Source organism: Brachycentrus maculatus, unplaced genomic scaffold (genome assembly GCF_059751285.1).
Source record: "Brachycentrus maculatus isolate JH-2025_06_01 unplaced genomic scaffold, ASM5975128v1 h1tg001333l, whole genome shotgun sequence".
NCBI lineage: Eukaryota > Metazoa > Arthropoda > Insecta > Trichoptera > Brachycentridae > Brachycentrus > Brachycentrus maculatus.
In genome coordinates, this window is record NW_028281994.1 from 20,235 (window position 1) to 43,043 (window position 22,809).

The 22,809-nt window shown below is 40.3% G+C and overlaps 2 protein-coding genes across 2 annotated transcripts; both read right to left on the minus strand.

Annotated features, from left to right (window-relative positions):
• Positions 1-2,846: 2,846 nt before the first annotated feature.
• LOC148299110 (protein adenylyltransferase SelO, mitochondrial-like) lies at positions 2,847-3,711 on the minus strand. The gene is given in 1 exon segment (XM_088276369.1): positions 2,847-3,711. A coding segment is annotated over 1 exon segment (627 nt). The 5' UTR covers positions 3,474-3,711.
• Positions 3,712-18,057: 14,346 nt separating this feature from the next.
• On the minus strand, positions 18,058-22,201 carry LOC148299111 (dual specificity tyrosine-phosphorylation-regulated kinase 2-like). Its single transcript, XM_088276370.1, has 3 exons — positions 22,166-22,201; positions 19,898-20,619; positions 18,058-18,100 (listed from the first exon to the last, which is right to left on the minus strand). Exons 1-3 carry the CDS (start codon positions 22,199-22,201, stop codon positions 18,058-18,060), a joined length of 801 nt encoding a protein of 266 aa, XP_088132496.1.
• Positions 22,202-22,809: the final 608 nt, after the last annotated feature.

Sequence of the window (22,809 nt, forward strand, 5' to 3'; positions counted from 1 at the left end):
CACTTTGATCAATTTCAACTGTCCCATACAACTTTACGATGTTTGGGTGGTTTAGCATTTTATGGACTTATTCTTCTCGGAGCGCGTGCTTCACGAAATTCTACCGAACTTATTTGCTCCACTGGGTATTCAGTTGATGAAGCTTGCATGCCACTTCTCTGAGTTATTCCGTGTCATAAGCTTTATAAACCTAACTAAAGCCACCTTTTCCGAGCAGACTTAAAAGCTGATACTGCCCTATTTTCGGCCAATTGCAGGTCCCAGTTTGCGGATCAACTTTTCCATACTTTGAATACTACTCGTCATAGAGCAGTTTTAATTATTTAACGTGCAATGTTTTTTATTCTTCTAACCTTTTGGAATGGTCGTGAAGGTGAGCTTCCTCCCTTGACAGAAAATGCATTTGAGAGACAATTGCGTTTTTCCATTCTTCAGGGTCTTCAGCATACTCCTTGTTGGTCCTTTTGGACTGGCAGCGCTTATACTTTTAGAGTTATTCTTTTTCCTTGACGATGGCTTATATTTTTTATTTAATGTCTCTAATTTCAGTACCATCAATCCAGAAATCCCCGCCTTTCTTTTGCACGTGATAATCCCCAAGCCTCACCTTGTTATTGCTCACTCTGAGCCGCATTTCGCTCCTCATCATCTTATGGTTCTTGACGACAACCTCGAGCATTTATTTCTTGATGACAGATTTGAAGTTGTTAAAGTTTTCCTCCTTCAGCTTGATCTTTTCCTTGAGTGATTTTATCTATTCGAGATAGGACTCCTCTTTGGGTGCGAACTATTTTGGCTCATCAGTGAAGACCGTGAGTTGCGCATATTTGTCCATTGGGTCTTCTTTGATTATATTCACTTCTATATTTTATTTTTTGGCGCTATTCTGAGGGCGTGTTCGACTCTGAAAGTAGTCTGTGATTTTTCGGTTGTTTTTGACCTCAGCCTCTATCTTAAAGTGTTCGGCACTTTCCTCTTCGCCACTCGCATCGCCCTTAATGCTCTGTAACCCAGAAGCCTTATTCATTTTGACAGGAAACATCTTCTTGGAGTCTGTGCTTTTGATGCTACGCAGAGATTCGTCAAGGGGGATAGATTTGCCCGGTTTGCGCATTCTGTTCTATAGCATTTTGATCCTCTCATACTCGTCAATATCTTGGTTGATAGATTTGTTCTATGCCTGCATTATATAATTAATATCAACATGCACAATCTAATTGCAGATTCAGTATACATTGCGAGTATAAGCTGTATATTTAGTATAAATTGCAGCTTATCAACACTCCACCTCAATCATATTTAATTGACGATTCCTCCATAGGGATCACTACAATTTAATTGTGAATATAACATATTATGTATGTTAAACTCGCAAGTGTTGCCAAACTGATTTCTTACTATCGCAAAGACATCATGAAGGTGCACCCGGAAGTAGTCTACAACATAATCTCACGCACAGATAAATATCATGATTTCATACCTTGGTGCGAATCTTCGAGAATTGTCTAGAGGATATCGGAAAAATAAAATCAAACATCGCTTGTGATTAGTTTCAACAAAAACATACACCAAATCGAGTACATTTCTCATGTTAAGCTGGTTCCATTTACTTGCAGTGAGGGGATCGGTGAGATAAGTTCTGTCTGCAAAGAGGAGCCACTCAGATTTCTGAATTCACATTGGAAAATCCATAAGACTGCTGGGCAAAATGGAAATTTACTGTCTCTGGTTTAGTATAAGCTGGATTTTGAGTTCAGCTCTTTTGTTTATCAGATGGCGAGCTCTGCAATGACTGAAATACTCGGCGCAAAGTTATGGAGCATCTTTGAAACTGAAGCCAACAAAGAAGCAAGCAAAAGAAGATCAACTAAAGCGCAATAAGCAACCAACTGTTAGTAATCTAGCATCCCTCATGGGCTTCCCAAATAGGCGATAAAATCATTGGCTTAATTCTTAAATAAGCATGCCTAATTCAGATAAATTTATTCCAAAGACCTTCGATTCAAAATCAAAGCGGATACTGCCCATGAAAAGCTCAAAGGGAGCCTCAACTACGAAGAAAAGATGCGATTCTAACTGAACAACTTCATTATTTATGGTTGATCTCCATTCGCACCATTATTATAGTCATGAATTTTAAAACAAATATTTACTAAATACAGGCAAATGCAATCAATACAATCAGCAGATGTATCTGATTGTCTCTACACTCATGATGAGCATGTAAGCCTGACAGGGATAGGCCTATGACTCCAGTACTTTTACTCGAACCACTAATTCGGAGTGTATGGGTTGTGAAAGACTTATATCAATTTACTTAATAAAGATTTCTGTTCGTTTGAGGACAACTGGTTGATTTATTATGTGATTTTTTTGGCTATTTCATTGAGCAAAACATATCGGACTGTATTTGTATTCCTGATCTACAAGTTGATGTCAGCTTTGAGATACTTTTAGAGCCATTTGGACCAAAGGTTTCGCTAAACTTGAGTTCTTTCCTCGCAAGTTTATTTCTGTAGTCTTTCTTTGAGTTAGAGTCTTTTACTTTGCTCAATAATGAAATCGATATTAAATCCTGGATCCGAAATCCTCATTTCTTCAATGTGAGCTTGTGGAACTTGTTTTAATTGTGAGAAAGCCCTCAGATTCTTAAGGTAGTATTCAGTCGGAAGGGATTAATTTAGTAGCAGCCGAACCAACTACTCAACGCTCAATTAATTCGATCGATTCAAAATTCGAAATATATTCGTAAAGTTTGATCCACACACGTGCATTATTTAGAACAATTCCTCGATTAAAGTATGACTCTATGGATTGTTGGGCAGTCCCAGCTTCCGTGAAATTAGCTAGTTGCATTTCCTCTGGTAGATTGTATCAAAGTTCTCGTGAAGGTACTTCTTGAGAATGGATTTCGGAGCAAGGTAATCAAAAGAGTCGGCTAACTTCTAGAGATTGAATTTTAAGGCTTTGGCCTGCTGCCGAAAGCTATACCTTTCGTATTAATCTGTTGCATTGCTGACATAATCGTTCGAAAAGTAGTCCATAAAACCAAAAGGACCATAGTCAATTGTTACTCCAATCATGCTGATATTATCCGTATTTAAAACCCCATGGATAAACCCGTTGGCTCTCCAATGTCCTACAAGTTCAGCATTTCTATTCACTACTTCTTTATAGATTTCTTAGTAAACTTCTGATTCCTCTGGGTCGATACTGGAATAGAAAACTTGGTGGAGGTATTGGGCTAAAGGCTAGAGTATCTTTCTGTTCTTCATTTGGTCTCCTGTATCCATTTGTGCGCCGGGATTGCAAACTTGAAAGCTGCCTATTCTTAAGAAACTTGAAGCAACTCGAAGGACTATCGCGGATTTCTATTCTTTAATCTGCCCATTATAGAATGGGTCTCTTTTTACCTTCTCATCTGCGATAATGAGGCTGGCAGCTCTAGTCGTCGGAACTTTCAGACCATACATCAATTAGGATGCTAAGTATTCTCTCAGGGCTGAACTGACAACACTATTTCCATCGGCAGTTCTCGAAAAAGGGTTCACCCCGCTTCCTTTGAGCTGAAGCTCATAGACTTAGTTCAAATGCTTGACAGTTCCGAGTGTGTGTGCCCTTCCATCCCCCAATTGCCCAGCCCAGACTCCAAATTGGTAGCCACAATAATTGTGGCATATAGGGATTGAACCAGGCATTTTTAGCGATCCTGAGAGATATAAAGGAGTATTTTAATCTTCAAGGACAGCATCATAGTCGTACCCTAGCATTTCTATAACATTCCTGGTGAGACCCACCAAATTGGGGCTTTTTCTGATTTTAGTTAGACTCTGGCAGTAGTGATACTCAGTAACTTTGCGAGGAGCGTCATATATCTTCTCCTCAACGACGATTCCTGGAAACTTCGCAATAATGTTATCGATTCCATTGCTGGTAAATGATTTCCCTAATGCCTTCATTTGCAATATGAATAAACCAATAATGTGATTTATAATCCGATGCCGTCATTATATGAGTATGACATAAATTGTATCGTGACTATTAGCAAACACAGTTCGAAATAAAAATGCCATGAAAGCAGCTGAGCAACTCTTTGACAATAAAAATATAAATGTATACATTTTAGCATTATCGCCTTTCAAGAATATGGAAAATTTAATTAGTCGAAGCTGAGCTTTGACTGACCTTTATGCACACAGCGGACACAGCGGACATCATGAGATAGACTGATTGATTGATTTTTAATGCAAATCTTGATAGCTGGTTCATCTTCTTCAGATTCGAACATCAAGAATTCGATATTTATTAAATAAGGCTCGTATATCACAAAATATCATCCGATATATAATACATAATATATATTATTAAATATATATCATTTATTATCTAACTTAATGCATTTAAAGATTTTAAATTCTTATGATTGCGATTATGAAGAAATCAAGCATCTAAAATAGCGTATGAGCCGAGGCAAGTAGATTAATTAATGAACTATACTTTTTCTAATAAATTCCTGATGTTATTTTGCCAGAGTGCTTTGAGGAAATCTTAGAATTTAACATATAAAAAATCTGACCAATATGTGTGGCTTCCTTATGACAACATCATGTAAATATCACAGAACACCTTTAGATGAAGATTTTTAGGAAAAGAATAGGCTCGCTAAGCTTTGAATTTTAAACTTCATTATAAATGCTCCAATATTTGGAATTATGTAGAAATTGATTTAAATGTTTGGGAAAAAAATTACAGCAATATGCTTACTAGGGTTCGGATTAGCATCAGCAAGCATTATGGGAAATGTTGACAGATAAAAGGATTACCAAGATGTGGCAAATCTCTTAAAAAGGCAACCAGGGAATTTATAAAATCCTGAAGACGAAAAAGGATAGGCATATCATAATGAGTCAGTTTAAGATAGGACGAATGATGAAATCTTCGGTGAGAATGAATTGGCTTAAATCAAAAGGAGCCCGATGTCCCCAGAAAAGATGCTGATAATGACGTAATTGGCAGTAGAAACTATGTTAAAGCCAGTCATAGAATAAATGAAAATACAAAGCCAAAATCGTGCCACTGAAAAATCTTCTTTAGAAACGAAAAAACAGATGCCTCCACCTGCTGCCTAGACTACAACTGAATCAGCTGAAAAGTCAACTCCTGAACTTAGAAGTGAGCCTACACCTTATATTTTTGGAAAGCCAATGCCGAAATAAATTATGGAGTCAATGCCTGAACTCATTGTGGAGCCAACATCTGAAAACATTGTTGAGTCTACGCCTGAACTCTTTGAGGAGCAAACACCTGAACTTATTGTCGAGCCAACGCCTGAACTAATTGTTGAGCCAACGCCTGAACTTATTGTCGAGTCTACGCCTGAACTCTTTGAGGAGCAAACACCTGAACTTATTGTCGAGCCAACGCCTGAACTAATTGTTGAGCCAACGCCTGAACTTATTGTCGAGTCTACGCCTGAACTCTTTGAGGAGCAAACACCTGAACTTATTGTCGAGCCAACGCCTGAACTAATTGTTGAGCCAACGCCTGAACTTATTGTCGAGTCTACGCCTGAACTCTTTGAGGAGCAAACACCTGAACTTATTGTCGAGCCAACGCCTGAACTAATTGTTGAGCCAACGCCTGAACTCGTAGAGGAGCCAACGCCTGAACTTATTGTTGAACCAACGCCTGAACTCGTAGAGGAGCCAACGCCTGAACTTATTGTTGAACCAACGCCTGAACTTATTGTTGAACCAACGCCTGAACTCGTAGAGGAGCCAACGCCTGAACTTATTGTTGAACCAACGCCTGAACTTATTGTTGAACCAACGCCTGAACTGATTGTTGAACCAGCGCCTGAACTCGTAGAGGAGCCAACGCCTGAACTTATTGTTGAACCAACGCCTGAACTCGTAGAGGAGCCAACGCCTGAACTTATTGTTGAACCAACGCCTGAACTTATTGTTGAACCAACGCCTGAACTTATTGTTGAACCAACGCCTGAACTTATTGTTGAACCAACGCCTGAACTTATTGTTGAACCAACGCCTGAACTTATTGTTGAACCAACGCCTGAACTTATTGTTGAACCAACGCCTGAACTTATTGTTGAACCAACGCCTGAACTTATTGTTGAACCAACGCCTGAACTTATTGTTGAACCAACGCCTGAACTTATTGTTGAACCAACGCCTGAACTTATTGTTGAACCAACGCCTGAACTTATTGTTGAACCAACGCCTGAACTCGTAGAGGAGCCAACGCCTGAACTTATTGTTGAACCAACGCCTGAACTTATTGTTGAACCAACGCCTGAACTTATTGTTGAACCAACGCCTGAACTTATTGTTGAACCAACGCCTGAACTTATTGTTGAACCAACGCCTGAACTTATTGTTGAACCAACGCCTGAACTTATTGTTGAACCAACGCCTGAACTTATTGTTGAACCAACGCCTGAACTTATTGTTGAACCAACGCCTGAACTTATTGTTGAACCAGCGCCTGAACTCGTAGAGGAGCCAACGCCTGAACTTATTGTTGAACCAACGCCTGAACTTATTGTTGAACCAACGCCTGAACTTATTGTTGAACCAACCCCTTAACCTACTGTTGAAATCAACCAACAATCTCCTTTTGAGTCGACATTCTCACCATTAGAAGGGTATGTTCCTTAAGAATGGAATTTTGAATAATCTTCTGACCATCCTAACAATGAGGAAATTCTCAATGACTTAAACCGTTTCCGTTGAGCTCGTCGTCACCTTGATAATCATATGGGATATCGTAGTTATTTATAGATGATTATGAATCCTCAGCCTGGCAATATATTTTTATATTGAGCTAAATAGATATAATCAATTATTTTCTGCTCATTTTATTTTTACTTTTTTAGCTGTTCCTCTTAGAAAAATTTCTTAACTCGAGCTTCGATCTGACATATTGACTGTTAACATAACAATTTTATCTTTCTGATTTCCCTCTCTATTATTTTAGAGTATTTTAGGCATATAAATTCTTACAAGAAGTAATGATTCGATATTTTCTCACGCAGACCTTAGTCGCCATTAAAGTTATTGAGGCCTATAAGTTTGTTTATTGGAGATTCATCGATGTTAATTTCTCTCTGGAAGCATAGTTTTTTTTATTTGGTGAGTTCCTCTCTATTCGCAAGTTTTAACTTTAACAGTTTATCGACCGTGTTACCTATTAGAGAGCCAATTATTATCCCAGGAGTCGTTTTATTCGCAAAGAACATCCCACCCCAACCCCAACCCCAACCCCAACCCCAACCCCAACCCCAACCCCACCCTTTGCAGATCATTAGATTGTTCTATCATTCACATTTATATTTCTCTAATACATAAAGACATTAATATCATAACATACAGTTATCCACCACATTTAATAATAATTCATCTGTGGCCTCCACTCTTTGTACAAGATGTCCTCAACTTCAAACACATACTCTTAAACATACTTTAATACTCTTGAGCATCTTTCCCAAAAATACAATAAGCTACGGAATCTATGGCAGCTTAAGCACCTTCGTGATAAAATTAAATGCTACCATACACTCCAGGAGATACTACAAGTGCAGGCTAGTAACAAAAAATAACGATGCGAATATCCCAGCAACAGGACAGATTCTTATTTCGATTGCTATCTCCTAGTCGAAAACAAACAAATTAACTCCACCCAAGAACTTATAGATAACAACAACATCATCGAAGTATGCATTGCTGTTTATGTAGGAAGAGTATAGAACTTGCCAGACTGACTGCAGGGATAACTATCAAGCTTAAAAAGCAGGGAAGGCCTTATGCGAGGAGAAATGTGGCAAGAAATTTAGCAATTCTGTTTCGTTTTTGTATGACAACTTCTACAGGATTTCATTGGAGAAGGAGCCCGAGTATGTGGCATGTACCAAAAATTGATGTCTTTATTTATATGAAAAATGTGCCAATTAATGAGAGTGAATAATTAATCACATATTATTCAATGGAAATAAAGTGTGCAATTTTCATTTTTTCACGAGAGCATTTTGTAAGCATATTCTTGCTCTGCTTTTGTTGCTCAAAGGACTTTGGCGCAATTCGCCTAAGGTAAAAAATGTATTCTTCATTCCTTCGCCAATAATATTCAAATTGGATTTCCAGTATCGTGAGGCCGAGTCTAACACATATATATATACCCAGGGATATAAACTTTAATGTAGGAAATATATTAAAATGCTATGGGCAAAATCCAGTAATTTGCATTAAGATTATATCTTCTCGATTATTATCTCCAAGTACACTGTTGTTCCTCTTATTTCTCCTGATTGCGCACGTTCTTACAAATCTATCACATTTATCGAGTGTCCCAGAGTTATTCCTGTCTAATTCTCATTAGACTTGCAGGATGTAGGTCTACAGCCGACTGAATAGTGGCTATTGTCAGCCGAAATCCCTGAATATATTTTTGTGTTTGGATTTGTAAGGCGTCTACAAATGACAGCCAGGTAACGTGAATTCATAATTTTTAAAAGCTTCCGTGCTAGAATTGGCACGCAACTTCGCCTGTTAGACGAAGAAATCCTGAATTGGGTGATCAGTCGTAGTCTTGTATAGATTTCTTATATTTTTTGAAGCAGCGCTAGATTGTGGTATTTCTCTTGCATTTTGTCGATTCCGGGCCGAATTGCTCAAGGGCATCAATAGAGAAGCTGGGATCTATCCTATTTTGGCGGGGGGAGACTCTAGTTTTCGATATGGCAGTACTGGATTTTACACATTTAATATATTTAAAGGACTTATAAAAAGCAATAACTAGCATAAATCGACTAAGAATAAAATTAAGGTATTGATAAAAAGTTAGGGTATTTTACCCTTAATCTAAATTACAGTGGAGCCTGCATTCAAGCGAACCTGATGAGAATACAGAAGGGCGCTGACAATTAATAGAATCATATTAATTCGTTGATCAATATACTTAGATCATCAATTGATTTAATCATGAAAAGCTCATTCTTTGTTGGATTTCTCGCCACCCTCGGAGCCACCTCAACTGTAGACTCCTATTACTCATCTTCCTCCTCTACAGGCGCTTCTGGTTTCTCAACACCCGGCCACGTCTCAACCAGCACAGTCAGCTCTTCCAGTGCAGTCACTTCAACAACTGGTTCGATCAAGTACCCCTCGGTCAACGTGAACACTCTATTCCCGTTCAGTGGAACATCATTCCAGAGCTATGATACTGCTTCAAGTGCAGCCATCAGCCGCGCCACTTCTCAGACTCCCATCACTGATCGATCAATTGACAGTTTGTTCTTGAGGTTGCCTTCCATCAAGGAATTGGACAGACTTATTTTGAATGCAGACTCCGTCGCCATCTTGAAAACCATCCAGGTTGTTGCCACCAATGATTCTCTGACATGTGACCAAAGAATCGCCTACCTTTTGGAGATCTTGGGCCGAATCAGAACCGCCGCTCAAGCCAAGCAATTCGCTGTTGATCAACTTAACACCATTATTGCCGGAGCGAAGGATTAAATTGCTAGACTTCAAGGATAAATTGAAAGACTCAATAAATCTATTGCCAACCTTTGGCTACCTGAACTCTATAAGAAACTTGCCGATTCAGTTTCTGCCCTTGAAACCCTTTACAAACAGTTCAACGCTCTCGAGTTTGAGATTGCCCCCAAAGAAGCAACTCTCAAAGGCCTGAACAATGAAGTTAGAATCATTAATGATGCCTCGGATGCTGAAAGGAACAGAATCAACAATGACAAACTCAAACTCACTGAAGCTCAAGCCCAAATCAGAGACTTAGAAAACAGACTAGCTGTAGCTCGGGACCAAAGAGCTGCCCTCCAAGACAGCATCAAGAGAAGCCAAGGTGTTATTGATAGCAATGACAAGAGGATCAATGACGCCAGAGATAAAATCGACGTCCTCGAAGCCGAAATTAGAAAGATCACAGGCCAGGTTGATTCCCTTAGGGGAAAATATAGTGACCTTGAAGTTTAAGTCGAGAGACTTAGAACCGAAAGTGCAATTGCCAAGGCCAAAGCCGATCAATATGCTGCCCAAATCTCCGTCCTCCAAGACAGAATCGTGGCCGAGCAGAAGAGACTCTTCCCTGAGGAATTCAACAACTTGAACGAAATGATCAACACCTTAAAGAGAATGATCCCCTCAGTTCAAGGAGAAATCGACAGGCATTATTACTACTGCTATGGTGCAGGAAGTGTGAAGCCATCTGAAGTTTCAGGAGTTGTCGTGTACGTTGTCCAAGGAGAAAGATTCAAGGACTACTTGGTCGAACAATATGGCACCAACATCAGAGCCCCAGCCCCTGGATCTGACGTGAGACTTCAACAAGTCAGCATTTTTGATGATCAATGGGTGAAGGAAGTCGGATATCCCTTCGACAGTGCTTCATTGGGAGGCAACGATGGATTTGACATTGCTGGCAGCTTCAACTGCTTGAACCCATCTCGATCAGTCAAGAATGGAGGAACCATCAATGAAATCGGAGCTGATTTCATTGGAATCAAAGGATACGATGGCAGCAGCCAGAGACTATCGTTGGCTTCATGCTCGAGAATCGAGTCAACAAGCAGTCTCCCCACGATCGGCCAAAACATCGCCTACGTTGCAGTGCCCTCAGCCGCTCAGGGATTCAATCTCTATCAGGCCACATGCTGGTGATTGGATTGATCATTTATTTGACAACAATTTAAAATATATACATGATGCATGACGATGATGATGGATCAATACATATTTGCATCATCAAATTGATGAGGAGTTGATGAATATAAGTGACAGATTTTGTAGCAGAATCAGCTTTGATATCAAAATTACGTCACATATTTAGAGAGAGTGCAAACATATATAAGCTTATATAAGATATATGATCTATTGATAGATGTTTGCTAATCTAATTAGTCGATGATGTGCAATTTGGAGTTATTATTCGATACAGATTAATATTTGCGCCAGTTAATCCTCATGAAATTCAACTCTAGTTCCACTCCTGAGTAGGCACTGCGACTCATTAACCATCATCGCCAATCCCTATAGCAACGCATTCTATGGCCTGACTACGAGCTGCTCCAATATTTCGAAGACCACTCTCATCAGAACAGCCTGGAACGCATCTACTCCTCCTGCAACATGACTAAACTCTTTATTATTACTCTCAAAAACACTCAATCTTCATGCTGTCTATCGGGGTCCGATTATGAGCAGATCATCGATGGTCGGTACACTCATGCCATATCCACGAAGATAAAGAACAAATCTCGTATCAGACTTACCCGAGCGCAAAAGTAGGCAAACCTACTGGAACAGCAGAGATAAATATACGACTATGATGGCCATCAAATCCATGTTGAGCAATAGCTCGACCAAGAGTCAAGGGAGTAGTAGGAAACGAGGAAGCTGATCAACTAAATTAGTATCACTCGGTCCGATAGCCCATCCGATAGTTAATGCACTATGCTTATTTATTTGACAGAGAGGCCCATCATCATCGATTAAATCAGGTAATTTGCGGATAGCTACCTAATGCGCCTATATTCCCTGACTAGCATCAGAAACAGTCTGTATGTATGGGGCCTTTCGCTGGCACCCTACAGAAGCATGGAAAGGCAGTAAGCATCAATAATCAGCGCCACGGAAATAGTCAAGCAAAAAAATTTGCATCTGATTGAAATCCCCAAAAATATGAATCATGTTCCAAAAATGGTCGCAGTGCTGGCTTCGAAATGGAGGCCCTGCTATAAATAGTCGTTCTCAAATTTCGCACGTAGGAGACACTCTAATGCTACGCGTGATAGCAGATAAGTGCCAGAAGGGATCTTCAAGATATTCTAAATGAAATTTAGGGTCTTTAACAGCCATCTCAACCAGACGTTGGAGTTAAATCGTTTCATTGGCGCACCTCGAGATTGTTCTAGTGCCGAGAGGGAATGGGAGAAGTAAGAGAAGTAAGAGAAGTAAGAGAAGTAAGAGAAGTAAGAGAAGTAAGAGAAGTAAGAGAAGTAAGAGAAGTAAGAGAAGTAAGAGAAGTAAGAGAAGTAAGAGAAAAAAAAGAAATGGGAGAAATATGGTGGCAGACTGAGCCATAAATTCCTACGGTTGAACACTGAATGTTTCCAAACCATTCAGTTTATGAAGAATCCAAATGTTGATATGAATCAACATAGTTTTGAACAAGACAACACTGAAAAGCAGAACATCACAAAACACAACACTCAATAACCTAGACAAAGTAATAATAAAAAGGTGGCAACTAAATCCAAAGTAGCTTCAAGGCAAAAATAATAGTAAAAGCAATAAATCAACCAGAACCCATCATTGTATTCGCTGATGGTTTCATCCCATAAATGCCAATATGAGCACAGCATAAGTGATGAGTACAACTATTTGTCTCTGTATCATTCGTCAATATACTCAGAGTTGCGGGTAGAGTTAGAAGCATAGTTGCAAGCAGAGATATCCCAATAGTCAGTATAGCAGTCACCACAGTTATAATTATCACAATAACCCTCAAATTAACGCTATCTTAACAAAATAGCTCATTAAATTAAAGTGTACTTGCCAATTTATGGAGCCAGCAAAAATCAGTAGTTTGTTGTTTTTTAACGCAAAGCTATGCGGATATGGACACACTCTTTAGACAATTAAAATGATGGCAGTGATGACAGTAAAGAGGATCAGGTACTGATTATCAATCGGAATGTGTTCAATCGCAAACTAACCATCAGTGCCTTGTTGATTGTCCGTCACCTGATTGAAACATTCTCGAAAGCAAGCCACCCAACAACTGCAGACATCGAGCAGCATATCAACGAGCATTATAAATACAGCCAAGGCGCACATTCTCGATAGATAGAACAATGCTAATTATGCTTGGATATTGTGTACATCATGGACGAGTTGCAAGTATGTGCCAAAATGAGGGCAATCAGAAATATCATTATGCTCGAATCTGTGCGCATTATGGTTGCTTTACCTTCGTCGAGATCGACTGCGGACAACTGTCATACAATTAAACACTTAATAGAGCAGGCCAACACTGTCAGGCTCTGGTACTAATGCTTTTACAACCTCACCTACGCATGCCACAAAGAAAGCGGGTGTATTGAGAAGAGTAGAGCAATTCTGGATAAGTATTTTATTGAGAATTCCTACGCTGTGCTGGCATGTGATTTGTCGTTTACCTTCCTGCCTTCCTTTTATGCCCGTGGTTGCGATGGCAGTGGATGGCTTGAAGAGGCTCTACTGCACGCCCTAAAATATCTGAACAATAGCCTTCATGAGGATGCTGGCCCGCAGATGCAATTAATCATGAAGTACTATCTTGAAGCCTCGTAACAGACCATGCAGAGTAGCCTTAACAAGAATTACCATGAATTACCAATTGAAAGAGTTTCAGGTGATGATGTGCACGCACATTCTATGAGCGTATCCGGCGTAAGACCATTCCGGTTTACATAAATGAGGGACCTCTCGAGTCATCATGTCCGTCCTACAATTCCATCTCAAAGCAGGAGTCATCCGAGTCACAATTTGATAACAGCCTTCAAAAGAAATGTCACCCATGACCAACTCAATGTAATACACGATACAACAAACAGCATATGTCAAAGCAAATACAAATATGAGTATACTTTTAGCATCCCTCGCGAAATGCTCATCGCTACACAATGCTGCAAAGGGATGAAAATGCCTGCTTTTCAATATAGGTGCTACAGCATTGAGCCTACTCTGATTATCTGCAATGCAAAATCCTTTATGGATGCCCTCTCTACTATTCCAGCAATTGACTTTTAAATGGACAGCTACAGTGTGGCTCTGCATCTGCTGATATCTACTGGCCACTGCTCAAGTGAAGACAATAAACAAAGTGCTCGATGGTCCACTGACAAGCCGTATGCCCTTCTCGAAGAGTTATAGAGCAATAGCAGTCGCATATTCTTCAACTGTTTTTCACTCACAGCATTGGCTAAATTCAACAATTAGGGGTGTGTCATGAAGTACATGGATCAAACTGACCTTATTCTGCCTACAGACTTAGCCACCAGCAATGCTTACCATTCAATTATGAGCACACCAGCAGCGCAACCACAATCGCAATCTTCAGAGTTGAATCCTAGTGTTTTGAAGATACAGCTACAATTAATAATTACTCCAGACGATGTGCATGCTGCTGAATTGCATTCCATTGCAGAGTTGATGAGCACTCGCATCAAGTATGTCAGCATTACAAAGAACAATTAACATGCCAGACGCCATCAGAATGAGGAAGTGAGCCTCATATCAGACACGTATGAGATTGAGGGAGCGAGGGCCACATTAAATAACATCAAAGATTAGAACTATATTGATGAGGAATACGTGTATAGTCCAGAATGTTTTAAACATTCAGTATGCGAGCATTGTAGATTGAATGAACGTGCAAAATCTCAGCACATGCCCGCAATAGACTTATATTAACTGCCATAATGCGTATTGATTCCAATACTGAAACGGGATTAGCTCTAAGTGCCTCATGAGTAGGCATTATTTTTATACTTGGTGGGCTACTATGAGCGCAGAATCCAATAGCAATAGCATAGGATTCATCAGCAGCAATCACCATAGTAATTGATTGATGCAACGCTCAGAAGAACCCCGGTTGTTCATGGATAGCTCTTCCGATATTTGCGATATGGCGAGATACACATAGAGAAACTGACCAGCATATTTGTTAATAAGCAACAGACTCTGGGAAAGCTCGAGATCTTCAAGTGTGTGTTAAAGGACCTGCTTATTGCTCAACTAGGAGTAGCTTCTCATGAACACATCAAGCTCAATTATTCGCCAAGAGCAGTTCGTCGCAGCAGAGTAAAAGCGAGGTATTCCGGCACTCATTATAGCAGCAGATCTGAGCCAGTTAGATGCGCTTAGCAATAACTACAAGTGGCGAGTGAGTTCGTGGAATCAGAGCTGGGCTTAAAGTTGTTCAGCAACGACAATAATTATCGAGGGAAACAAACTCCTTCTATGGTTCACAACGAATGAATGTGTGTTTATATGAATGATTGAATTAGGGTGATGAATTCATCTGATTGTTTATGGATAACCGAATATATGTGATAATTTCTCAACTTCAGAAGCACACCTCCATGAATGGCAATAACCCACACCTCCATGAATGGCAATAACCCATGACAGAGAAAGGTCAGAGGAGTCAGGATGACAGGTAGTAAATTGGAATCGATCAACCTGCCGAGCATCCACTAAGAAGCCCAAGCAGATATATAAGACACTCTATAATTAAATCAAGCATCTCAAGTTAGCTCACTCCACACAATTCCAGTTTGATCGAGTGCAACCCTGCAAAGTAGCACAATATTCTGAATCAGGTACACACATATAATCCCAAATATTTAATACATGCACATATACACATATACACACATTATAATGCATCACGCCAGAGAACATTTCTTCAACTTTTATTTTAATTAACTTATTTATTAAGCGAGTCTCTCAAGCAATAGTTCCAATAATGGCAATAAAATTAAATTGTGAATTTTATTGTAAATTAGATTTTCCCTTCTGAGGCTTAGATTTAACGCTGATTTAAAGTATTTTGGGTTTGCTACTTTGAGGGATTTTTTAATGGGTACATTCTTGGTTTGACTGACTTTATTCAGGCGACGATTTTGGCTGGAAGTGGCTTGAAAAGGAGCAGATTGGTCCCAAATTGGTCAATTGGAGTGCACTGGAAAACGGAAACAAGCTCAGCTGATTTTGATTAGAATAAATAGAGAAATCACGTATAGGCGGGTGGACCGCTGATATTAATTGTCAAGATTCAAATTTCATAATAAAATCGTAAATGTGTATCAACAAGGATTGGTCGAATAAGAAGATCCTCCTAATCTTCCTAATCGCAGCTTTGTTACTGCTTGTCCCCTTCATGATTGTAAGCTTCACTCTTGCCTTTGAAAAGTCAGATGATCATTGCCTTAGTTACGCGGGCATGAAGGATTCGGGGATCCACATCACCCTCCGAGATTGGCTCAAGGTGCACGCATTTGTCGCCTTGCTCTTTGTTATCCTTGCGCTCCTCATCTTCATAGCCTCCAAGTTCCTCAAGGACCACTACACCCTGACCACTATATTGGGTGCTTTGCTTCTAATTTATTTGTTATTTTTATTAGGATGGATAATCTTTGGTGCTGTATTATTTTGGGGAAATGTCCAAAGGACTCCAATCTTTGAAAAAATACCTACTCTCCGCAATATTCGTGACTTCGCTGACTACAACTCTACTAACTATAAATTGCCCAACTTCAACTCATCTAACTTCAACTCGCCTAATTTTAGGATTAACCAAATTGCCCTGACCCCTGGTGCTATCTTCTTTCCCAATGGAACCGTCAACCCTGCTTTTTTCAGTGACGGCACTCGCAACTTTGTCTATTACACCAATGGAACCCTAAACCCCGCATACTTCGCCAATGGGACTCGCAACACCGCATATGATGAAAATGGGAATTTAATCTCAGGCGTGCAGCCCATCTACGTCTTCACCAACGGAACTCGCAACCCTGCTTTTTTCAGTGACGGCACTCGCAACTTTGTCTATTACACCAATGGAACCCTAAACCCCGCATACTTCGCCAATGGGACTCGCAACACCGCATACGATGAAAATGGGAATTTAATCTCAGGCGTGCAGCCCATCTACGTCTTCCCCAACGGAACTCGCAACCCTGCTTTTTTCAGTGACGGCACTCGCAACTTTGTCTATTACACCAATGGAACCCTAAACCCCGCATACTTCGCCAATGGGACTCGCAACACCGCATACGATGAAAATGGGAATTTAATCTCAGGCGTGCAGCCCATCTACGTCTTCCCCAACGGAACTCGCAACCCTGCTTTTTTCAGTGACGGCACTCGCAACTTTGTCTATTACACCAATGGAACCCTAAACCCCGCATACTTCGCCAATGGGACTCGCAACACCGCATACTATTAAAATGGAACTTTGATAAATTTCGTCCCAATTGACAATCGTAGCACAATAATCCCAGCTGTCCCAATCAACCCAGTGACTCCGATTGTGGTCCCCAATACTCCAGTTGTGGTCCCCAATACTCCAGTTGTGGTCCCCAATACTCCAGTTGTGGTTCCTAATGCTACAGTCGTTTAGCCAGCTTTTGTGTCAGGCTGCCCGCAAATTGAAAAAGTAGCAGCTCGGAATACGTAGCAGTATAGCGAATACCACCGTTATGACAAAGTCGGATGGTTCCATCAAGAGCTGCTACCAGATTGGAGTGGAAATACAAACACAAACCAGAGTTCATGGGATTTATATAGTGAAAAATATGCTCCAAATAAAGAACCAATTCGAGGGTTCAGATATGGTTGCAAACCGAGAGTCAGCGCCTACATGTGGATTCTGCTTCTCCTCAGTCTATTGCTTATTCCCTGTTGTTGTGCATTGTTCACGCTCAGATCCAAAAAGACCACTTTTGCTCCTGATGTAGGAGTGAGAGGTGCTCAAAATGTGGCGGTGAGGGGTGCTCAGGATGTCCATCATACCACCCATACCAGCACCTATCATCCCCATGTTCCTGTAGACTACAGGACTAATGCGCAATAGGTTGTTGCATATGGTCCTTCAAGCTCTCAAAACCTCGTTAGGGAGCACAGCACACTCAACAAAATCAACACTGTCAACACAGGTGCATACAATGCAGATAGCACATCAATAAATGTTGTCAACTCACATGGAATTGTAGGATCACAGGGAGTGACCCATACCAACGCCTATCATCCTCATGTTCCTGCAGACTACAGGTCCAATACACAATAAATTGTTACATATGCTCCTTCAAGCTCTTAAAACCTCATTAGAGAACACAACACACTCAACAAAGTCAACACAATCAACAATGGTAACACAGGCAATTCAGGCGCATACAACCCATATAGCACATCAACAAATGTTGTCAACTCACATGGAATTGTCGGATCGCATGGAGTAAGCTCACACGGAGTCAGCTCACATGGAGTAAGCTCGCATGGCCCTCAAGTCGTGACCACAACTGAAACCACAAACATATTAAACAGGAGTGGGCACCAAAAAGGACAAGGGATCCACACTTTGCATGGTCCAGGGAATGTCAACTTCACTCACGAGCCAGTAAGCTCTTCAACTTTGAGAATTGATGGGCCCAGCTATAACACAATTCCAAGCAACACCAGGCTTAAATGATCAGATAATCCATTTATTTTCTAATTTATAATTTATAATCATAAACTCCCAACTTATTGCCGCCGGCTACTGCCAGAAACAACCCGATTGGAGCATAAATAAATAAATAAATCGAGGTATCAGCAATATTCAGATAGGCTCTGTAGATTTGATGTGCTTAGCAAGGGCATAATTTATGACTCTTTTATTGATTATAATCTTATTATGCGCTCTGCGATTGTGGATATTAAAATCCTATTTTATTTTCAAGTATGAATTCAGTACTTGCCCAAAACCCAAGCGTCGAGGTACAGACATTTGTATTTTTAGCTTATCGGGACTATTTCATTTCCCTCCTGCTTCAAATGGACGCGAATCATTGTTTGTGAGACCCTGGTCTCGCTGATCTTCACATATGGAGTTATGTGTAGCTACTTTATAAATGGTACGCAAATTGTGAATCCCGGCCATAGCGCCTTCATCTCCCTCACCCTCTACTTATGCTTCGTACTCACTGGGCAGCTCACAGGGGGCCATACCAATCCCATTATTACATTATCGGTTTTCATCTCAAAAGGAAGAAAGATGAGTGTAATTGACGCTGTGATGTATATCTGCTCTCAGTTTGCGGGAAGCTTCGCAGGCGCAGCCATTGGTAAACATTCATTTATTTTAAGCATATGGAGTCGTTCAGGATTTTGGGGTGGCTGAGCCTGCAGCCAGTTTCACTAGTGCCTAAGCCTTTGGAGGAGAACTCGTTGGATCTTTTCTCTGGTGCTTTTGGATGCTGGTTGTTATAAACGACTACACATCGGAAATAAAGTCCAACTATTGGAATTATTTGCTCCTCCCCGCGATTTTTTATATCACCCGATAGTAAGATTTCAGTTTATCAGTAGAGTCACTAGTTAGATCAATGGCTTGAATCCCGCATCAGTCTTAGCCAACCAGGTCTTCTACGGCATCAAATACGGACTATGGGGCCCTTTACAGAATTATTGGGCGTACATTGTGGGTCCCGTGATCGGAGCAGTCCTTGCAGGTTTATTCTATAATTACTTTTATCTGCCAATGCTCGTCAGGTGGAGAGCGAAAAAAAATATAGCATGATTCATGATTCTTAATTCCTAATTCATGATTCACAATTCTTTATGCACAATTTCTAATACACAATTCATCTTAATTCACAATTCATACACCATTTATTCACAATTAATGATTAATTACTTCGCTATCAGAATCAGCACGAGTGATACACGACTACATCGATACAAATGATCATTAATAGACCCATGGATGGTCCAAGGCCTGCTCGGCGGATAGTCTAAAATTAGGGTCGATGCTGAGCAACCCTCCGAGGAAGCTGATGAACTTTTCGTCTTCTGTCCTTATTCTTGCCTTCAGGCTGGTGGTTTTGGGGATGAGAATATGGAACTGTGAGTTTTACTCATAGAAAATGAGATTTTCCTTGCTGAAGTAATTCTCAACCAGATGCCCCTCATCCAGCATCCACTCAGGCCATGGGCCCACGATGCTCTGAATCCTGGCGAGCATGCCCTGAATGTGATTGTTATAAAACAATACATTTTTAGTCCACAATTCGGCCAGAATGCATCCGAAACTCCAGATATCAATCTTCTAGTCATACGGCACTCCTAAGACTACCTCGGGAGCACGATAACTGCGCGACTGCACATACTCACCTAAATGATCATGGAAAAAACAGGAGTTTCCCAAATCCACGACCTTGATCTTTATTGGATTATACAACTTGATGAGAATGTTTTCAGGCTTGAGGTCTGCATGCATGATGTGCAGCCCATGCAGGGCAGTCAATGCGATCAAGATCTGCTTGGCTATTTCCCTCAGCACGGGGATCGAGAAGAAGGCAGGGTTTTTCTGGTAGGCAGTGTACAGGTTATCTTTGAGCAAATCGGTTTCGATGAATAGATGTTCACGGTGGTAAAATGTGCCTTTGTACTTGAGGAGATTGTATTTGTCGGGGTCTATATTCGCGTTAATGTAACGCAACAACTTGATTTCGTCGAGTGCTTGATCGAAGAAGTCTTTGCCACTGTCCTTGCTGTCCTTTTTGTCCTTATTTTTTTTCCCGTCTTTGCTCTTTTTGGTCTCTTTGGGACTTTCGGAATTGTTTTCGATCATTTTGAGGCAAGTCAGCTCGTTTTTGATGAGATCAGTGGCTTTGATGACTTTCGCAAACACTCCACTACCCAGCACGCCTTCTATTCTATACCTGCCTGCCAGGATGTCGCCCTCGACTAACTGCAGCTCCTCGCATTCCTCGAAACCAGTTTTTTCCCGATTGGCCACAACTTTCAGTTTCAGCACATCATATATAACATTATTGAACTAAATCGGGTAGAGTGCATCGTTGGAAGCCGGGAATTAAACCCCTTCTGGGAATTTGTTGGATTTAGCTCCCGACTTCGGCTTTATTTTCTTGGTGCTGATTTTATTCTTGGAGTTCTTCTTGACTGCTCTTTCAGGATAACCGTACTTGAGTGTCAACTTCGAGCATCCCTGAATGAGTTCTTGCTCATGGAATGAATACTAAGAGTATCCTAAATCATTGTCATCAATGTATCCCTCGAAGTTGTGTTCTTGCCTAGAGAGCTACTCTAGTACGAAACTCGGCTGGCTGACAATGCTAAACTCGGAGTTATCGAGGTCTATTTTGCTAATCACGGCGTTTTATCTTACAAAACGCTGGCTATCCTCTTGGCCCTTTTTAGGGATACCTTCAATTTGGATTGGATCGCATATTAGCTCTAATTAATCGTGATAGAAATGGAATTCATTGTTCATCCCTTTTTCACCGGCCCATTCGTGAGTGGGTCCTTCCCTGATACAATTTGCATGGTTGGAGACTTTACTCTATGCAGAAATGGGAACTGCGTCACCTGCGTTTTGCAACAAGTTTTTCAACATCTTGCTTTCATAGAGTGGCTTTATTGTAGTTTAATCCTATGAGAACTCCATCAGGTGGGTCGAATACGCAATTTTGCTTAACAGAGCTTCGAATATCCTCTCCTCTTTTTTCTTGTCTTTACCGAGTCCTGTTGATTTCTACAAACTACGAGCACCTAACTCCATCGACTTGCTCAAAACCCTTTTGTGTGATTATTCTGTGGCAATGGACTATAATTGATGGGAAGCCTGTTGCGGATATTTACCAAGCAGTTACTGACGTAACGATGACAGCGTCTCCTCCATCTTATTAGCCCGGAGATACTCTTCTAACGCTCTAATATGCTCGATCATTCCCCCTGCAATTTTCAAATTCAAATTTATATATAAATGCCTCTCAATAATAATAATGTGTCGATTTAGTATCAAAGTAAAAATATTCCTCTTACTTTGCTTATTAAAAATTTCAATCATAAATTACTGCTGAGTGCCCTTATACGAAATTTACCAGTATGTCTGCCATGATCGCTATTGCTCTGCCAATACCTACTCAGTAACTCAACATATTTTGTTTGGCGAACCAAAGTATAGTGCATACGGCACAAAAGTAGACAACACAGACTCTACAGACAATACAGACTCTACAGACAATACAGACAATACAGACAATACAGACAGTATAGACAGTATAGATATAATAAAATTATTATTGAATTGAAAGCATATGCAAAAAGTCAACAAATACTTATCCTTTGAGAAGATGAAACTAGAGCTCGATGAAGCTCACCCTAAAGATGTTTCACGCGCGATGTTCTGCATTAAAAATGAACAAAGTACTTATTGTTTCGAGTTAGATGGCTAAACATATAAAACCGTCAAATACGGGGAAGTTTAACCACAATCCATCGAGTGGGCATCGGATCAAATATAAATCCTGTATAACAATCAATAGATGCTCAAATTTGGAACTATTTGTGAGCATGAATACGGCTATGAGATTGCTGAACTTGAAGCCCTTTACCATGGCGAGATATACATAAAAACTTAAAACTTTTTCAGAGACATGCGTGCTCATGTATTCAATGAAGATGGAGAGAAGTGCGGAATTTTAAAATATATCATTAAGGTCATCGAACGCGAAATCACACCTACTTCAAGAAAGAATGTCGAAATGAAAGCATAGGAACCTATTCGGGTTAATTTGGAAGGCAAACTGATCTTCTATGCGGCCTCAGGTAATAAGCATGTCATAAAGCATAGTCACCATCAACAGCGTTGCCTTTAAAAAGGAGAAGTATTCAAATGACTTGTCCCTTAACATCAAAATCTGTGGGAAATAGATCAATGGTATCTACAGTAAGAATTACGAGTGGAGCTTCCCTGCGATCAAAATAGAACAAACAGAAACAAGCCCTGAATAAATCAAAGTTTCTTTGAAGCAAGGCTAAATCTAAATATTGAGAAGCGAAACAACGATGGCCCATATCAAATCAAATAAGAGGTTTGTGACCCAAACTTTCCCACTCTTCGATCAGAATGACCACAAGGTGGGCTTCATCACAATAGATTTGAGATATGTGACGAAGCAGTAGCTACTTGATTTGATGTACTCCCCGACCAAGTTGGCTAAAA

Excerpts from the sequence above, each read along its gene's own strand:
- LOC148299111 (XM_088276370.1), bottom strand. The coding sequence starts at position 22,201 with ATGGTAAAGGGCTTCAAGTTCAGCAATCTCATAGCC. Across the intron at positions 20,620-22,165 it reads AGTTCAGCAATCTCATAGCC|TTCAATAATGTTATATATGA; the intron begins GTATTCATGCTC and ends TACCCGATTTAG. Across the intron at positions 18,101-19,897 it reads GAGGTAGTCTTAGGAGTGCC|TTGTGGTCACGACTTGAGGG; the intron begins GTATGACTAGAA and ends TTGTGGTTTCAG.